This window comes from Cotesia glomerata, linkage group LG1 (assembly GCF_020080835.1).
Source record: "Cotesia glomerata isolate CgM1 linkage group LG1, MPM_Cglom_v2.3, whole genome shotgun sequence".
In the NCBI taxonomy this organism is placed as follows: Eukaryota; Metazoa; Arthropoda; class Insecta; order Hymenoptera; family Braconidae; genus Cotesia; species Cotesia glomerata.
In genome coordinates, this window is record NC_058158.1 from 18,103,040 (window position 1) to 18,109,254 (window position 6,215).

At 24.2% G+C, this 6,215-nt stretch overlaps 1 protein-coding gene across 1 annotated transcript; it reads right to left on the reverse strand.

The window, feature by feature from the left end:
- Positions 1-797: 797 nt before the first annotated feature.
- Positions 798-5,835, reverse strand: LOC123263028. The gene is made up of 6 exons (XM_044725545.1): positions 4,812-5,835; positions 4,416-4,590; positions 4,041-4,236; positions 3,556-3,744; positions 3,186-3,342; positions 798-1,092 (listed from the first exon to the last, which is right to left on the reverse strand). The coding sequence occupies exons 1-6, from the start codon at positions 4,886-4,888 to the stop codon at positions 1,008-1,010; spliced, it is 879 nt and encodes a 292-aa protein (XP_044581480.1). The 5' UTR covers positions 4,889-5,835; the 3' UTR covers positions 798-1,007.
- Between the last annotated feature and the right edge of the window lie 380 nt (positions 5,836-6,215).

The window sequence follows — 6,215 nt, forward strand, 5'->3', positions numbered from 1 at the left end:
AAAGTTAAATTTACTTTAATAATTAAGATATAGTTAGTTGTATTTATTATTAACAATTTGTTTTTGAACTTATTGTGTTGAATATATGTTTGTATGACTTCCTTATTTGTTGTAGTCAATTTTATTATTTAAATCCGTTATATTATTATACAATTATACTACAATTGTTGTAATTAGGGAATGTATGTTTTCAAATTGAATAATTTATTTGAATTGATAAATTCTAAGTTACTCTTTCTACTGTAGTTTTCGTTATGGTAGTGTTTAAATAAATGTCGTTTTAATTAATGTTATAATATTTTTATTGTCACTTCAATTATTCAGATATAATATTCAAGTTAGTGTTTAATTAATAAATAAATAATTAAAAAAATTTTAGTTATTTAAAATTGAATTAATTTATTAAAACAAATAAATCGTAGGTCAATATTTATATTGTAGTTATGTTTGTAGTAATGTTATAATAAACGTTTCGATTATTGTTATATAATATGTTTATTGCAAGTTTAATTATCAAATAATGTTAAGTTAATGTTTAATAAAAGTTTTTAGTACTTTATTAAAGATAAATCGTAAGTTAATATTTATATATTATTTATATTGTAGTTGTAGTTTAAGTAGTATTTTCATAAATTATCTCAAAGGTATACTGTTATATTTTTACTGTAAATTTGATTAAAATAATTATAGATAAGTCGTAAGGTTATATTGAAGTTGTAGTTATAGTTACAGTAGTTTTTAAATAGAAGTTTTAGTTATAGTTATAGTAGTTTTTCAATATAAAAGTTTTAGTTGTAGTTATAATTTTTCATGTAAGTTAAATTTTTATGTAATGGTTAAGTTGGGGTTTAAGATTCAAATTTAGTTAATTTAATAGTAATATAATTAACATGTCAATTGTTATAAAGATTTTCCATTGATTTCTTAAGATTGAGACTGAAGATTCTATATGACGATGTACAGTCGTATTATTTTTTCCCTTTAGTTTTGAATAAGCATATAAAGTTCTAACATTGTTCATAAAAACGATTGATACACTCAAAGATGAAATTATAATTGTTCGCTTTATGGAATTGTTTCAAGTAATGTAACCTGAAAAACAAAAAATGAAGTGTCAATGCATTGAAAATTTTATAAATAATATAGTAATTTAACAAAAGTATAATATAGTAATTTAACAAAAGTAATAATAATTAGTAGTAATAGATGCAAAATAAATCAGAGAGTAATAAAGTTAGTGCAATAATTATTTTTTATTGAATATCGATTAAATAAGTATTTTGTCAAGTACCTTATAATTTACAATATTTTATATTATGTTATATTTATAATATTGTAAGTCCTTCAGGTTTGAATGTAGTAATAGCTCGCAGACTGATAAATAGTAGTTAATTTAATTTATAAATATATATTATTTAAAATTATTTTCAATTTTGTCGAGTTGTTGACAATTAGTCCAAATAAATGTGATAATAACCAAGTTTAACCTATTAATGTATCCTCTAAATTAAAATACATGAAAGTCTTGAAGTTAGTCAAAGGTCGAAACTGGCAAAAAAGCAAAAAATGGGCCACGATTCATTATTGGTCAAAATTTAGGTGCGCACGCAGCGCTATTCAAATTTCTAGTATAATTAATTTGTAATATCTCATAAAATATCATAGATGTCGTTGATGATGCGTTACACGGCAATTTGCTGTAATTTAAATTATTATTGAATTGTATGGATTTAAAATAAATTGTAAATGAACATATATTCTAGAGTATATATTTCAGAAATTGTTGTATTGTATATAATACAAAAATTCAATTTAAATAAATTATATTATTTCAATTATTCGCATCTTTTACTTTAATTATTATTTTATATCCTAATTCTAATTATATTAAAACTGACTTTTTGGATTTTAATAATAATTGAATGATATAAGAAAAATGCGTAAAAAATTTCACATGTAAAATTAAGAAAAAAAAAAAACAAAATTTTTCATTAGTTTAATTTCATAAAAAAATTAACTTAGAAATTCCACACGTGAAATTAATAAAATAATAATTTTAGAACAAACTATAATCAATAATTAAACAATTATTATTCAATTATTAAAAACATAGAACAAATCAAAATTATAAATAAGTACGAATATTTTTTGATTTAAGAACATATTTATTGTAAATTTTTTGTTAAAGAAAACATATTAAAAATACAAAAGTTAAATTTTAAGTCTTATACTTGTTATATTATTATTATAATTTACTTTAAGGCAGATTCAGTATTACGTAATATTAGGTCGTATTAAACTGTTATTATTTTTAAACACTTAATTTCATAATAATTAATATGATCATTAACGCATGTGTCTAATTATATTTTTCACGCATTATCAACTAATAATCCTCGGATAACGAATAATACTCATCATCTAATATCACTTATTTATCTAATAATAAATAATGAAGTTATTAACATTTTTAATATAACTTAACATTTAATCTCACAGATTTGATTAGTATTCTAATTATTATCACTTCATAAAAAATTAGTTGTTCATATTAAACGAAAATATTGACACCAGGGGTTGAATCCATATACATATATTTTCATATTTTCTAAAATTAGGATGACTGATTAAGTTAATAATACTTTATGACTTGTAAAATATACATAAGAATTTCCCAATGGTGCTAATATTTTTTTATCTATCATCTATAAATCTATTAACATTAGATATAAGATGTAAATACTCATAATTAGATATCGTTAATGATTTTTGTCTATGAGTAATGAATCAAGTGTAGTTATGAAAAAATAAAAAAATAAACTGACATATTATTAGTCTTAATATAGTAATAAGACAACAACTGAAAATTAAATTATCTTTAAGAATAAGATTTATGCTAATGACTAAGTCATAATTTTTTGATGTAAAGATAAGAATAAAATAATCATAAGAAAATATGTTTCAAAATTATGAAACACAATAAAAATAAAATTAGTAAATAAATTAGTAAAAAATTAGTACACAGTAAAAAATTTTCCAATTCATCGAATAAATTTTTGTGTGCAAGATTTAAAGTTTTAAAAACTTTTGACACAATCTTGATGCATGCAGTTAGAATGAAATTTATTAAAAGAAAAATTTTTTACTGTGTACTTGTAAATCGAGCTACTTTAACTAAGAATTACTCGGCAAATCGCTTCTTGTTTTCGGAATCGTCGAAATCATACTTCCTCTTCGGAGATGTAATCCCCATTACTCTAAGCTCATCTGGTGTTAATGGAATAACATCACTGTCCCGGGTAATGCCATCTAATGAGTCCACTCGCATTTGAGTTGGTCCATCTATGATCATATAAAAAATTGCATAAAATTTAAATTAAATTTATGAACATATAATATGCATGTAATATCTAAATTAAACGACTTCAATATGTCTATAATAATATAAATAATATAATATAATATATATAATAATAATAATAATAATAATAATAATATAAAGAAAAAAGTCATTTATATTTTATAGATATAATATTGTTAGAATTGTAAACTTACCAGTAGGTGTGACAGCTGTACCACGGACTTTTAAATAACATCCTTTAGGGAATTTTCTGATATCTGCGACGTTGAAACCTATGACACGTAGAGGTAACCTCACTTTTTTGTCAACCAGTACCCCCGATGCATAACTACCACCATATGAGGAAGCTTGCCGAAATTCCTGTTTAAGGAAGCCCTTAACATCTGGAAAATTAAAATAATAACATAAAACTAATATTTAAGTTCTCGTCCATGTTCAAAATATCTAAATAACTTAATCTTGGGAATTTGGACAGTAAATAAATAAAGATGTTAAATTATAACAATTGCTATCTTTATTTATTGTCCAAATTCCCAAGATTAAGTTATTTATTTAGAATATTGTCCAAATTCCCAAGATTAAGTTATTTATTTAGATAATAATATAAAACATAAATATTAAATATTCAACATTAATTGGTAAATGTGTTTAATAATCATTAAATTTAAAAAAAACTTACCGACAATGGCATTAACATCTTCTAAATCTTCAATAGCCTTCAATTCGATGGTACCAGACGTGTATTGATTTTCATACTTCAGTGAACTGATTGTTATATCCGTTGAAGACTGGATTACTAAACAAAGTTTACACACGACATCTTTTGGGCTAATATACCCGTTAATTTTTGATTTAGCGCCGACAATGCTAATGAACTAAAATAACACATTATATTATAAGATTAGCTTATAAGAGTAAAGGAATTATAAGATTAGCTTAATATTTAATTCTTTAGTTAATTATAAAATTAATAATTTTTTTTTATTTTTAATGTCAATTATGAAATAAAAATTTTTTCTTTATATATATTAATAAAATAATAAAAATACTTTACCACACGGTAATTAATCAAAGCTGAATACTTTTTAGCGAGTTCTGCCCAAAAGAGAACGCGGACTCGTGAATTGCTACCGTTATTTACTGTTATTTTGTATAATGGCGTTCGCGGATTAGTTGCAGTCGCCACGTGTGTCAAACCTTCTATAGCATCGACATATCCGTGAAATTTACTATAAGAATTAAATTGAAGTACATAAATTAATGAGAAATATATGTTATTGATTAATAATCGAATAATTATATCAAATAAAAGATAAATTATTAATAATTTTAGAAAAAAAATTATAAAATAGTTAAGAACAACAGTATATAAAAATAATATATTATACTTGATAACTGAATGAATCTGATTTTTTAATAAGTTTTTCATTAAAAAATAAAAAATAATTACATCGTTTCATCTCCAGCGGTCCAGCCTCCGACTTCCTCATCAGTGGTAAATTTATCAATAAATGATTGCGCAGACATTTTAAGATTTTGAAATTTTATGAATATTTGTTAAGAAATTACACAACGCCAAACCACTTTATTTCTGCGATCTAACCCCTACGATTGCTGAAGAACGAAAGAACGAATGTCCACACTTGAGCACACATCACAGTTGGTATGCCGAATAGATTAAAGGCTACGTTCGTAAATATTTATCGGATCAAAACTACAGCGCCACTCAAATAAATATGTCGAATCTTCTGTGACTTTTTTTTTTTTTTTATCTCAAATGGGCGTGTTACTTTCTTCGAAATTAATGAATGTTTTCACTTCAATGACTGTAGATAGATGTCATCATCAGAACATTCAACGATAATTTTAAATCGACCGCTCTCAAAACTTAAATGCTAAGTACATATTTAGCGCCTTAAATTTAGCGCCTTAATATTTAGCGCCTTAATATAATATACAACGCGAGAGAGTTTGACATTAAAATGCACCGTGTATATACTGTACTGATTTGTATATTTTCTGTAAGCTTAAAAGTATATTAAATGCTCATGATATATTATTGTGTCGTTTACGTATATTAAATTACTTTTTAACCAATCATATTACGAATAGTTTGCAAGACTATTTTCATATATATTTCATGTAAAATTTATTAGTGGATTTTTCTAACAGTCCTCCGCATTGGATTATATTCAATAATACGATCATGTTACATTGAGATTTAAATTTTCATACGGATAACTTTGAGAGTTCAGAAACAGTTAAACATTTCTTATATTAAGTCTCTTCATTGAATAAAATCCAATAAGATGATAACTGTCCAGGATGGACATGTCCATCGCGGGTGGTACATTAAACAATCAATACATATGTTTATTTTTTATCATTTGTGAAATATATCAACAGGGCATATAGCCCTGTGTCACACAATCATTTACACACATATCCCATATGAAAAAATAATATATGGTTAAAATATGTGGGAAAATATTGAAACACTAAATTTTTCTTTATTTAAAAATTTAATTATTTAAGTCACTAAGTCCTCGCGGATAGGCAAATAATCACTTAAATTTTATAAAATGGGATACGCTGCTCTGGGATGTTCCGCTCCCTGACTACTGAATGTGTTAACCGTTTTATGATGATTTTATTCTTTCGACAAAAATTCTCACCTGAGCCAGTTAATTTATTCTACTTACTTACAATATTTTTGCTGCAAAGATGACCCTTTATTCCTTGACTGACCCTCTGATAAATTATAAATAATAGTGGTAATAGATGTTGATAGTCTTAACAATGAATGATGATCGGTGACAAGGATTATTATAAAAACTTGATTTTATTACACCAA

Excerpts from the sequence above, each read along its gene's own strand:
- LOC123263028 (XM_044725545.1), bottom strand. The coding sequence starts at position 4,888 with ATGTCTGCGCAATCATTTATTGATAAATTTACCACTGATGAGGAAGTC. Across the intron at positions 3,343-3,555 it reads TACAGCTGTCACACCTACTG|ATGGACCAACTCAAATGCGA; the intron begins GTAAGTTTACAA and ends ATATGATCATAG. Across the intron at positions 1,093-3,185 it reads AACAAGAAGCGATTTGCCGA|GTTACATTACTTGAAACAAT; the intron begins GTAATTCTTAGT and ends TTTGTTTTTCAG.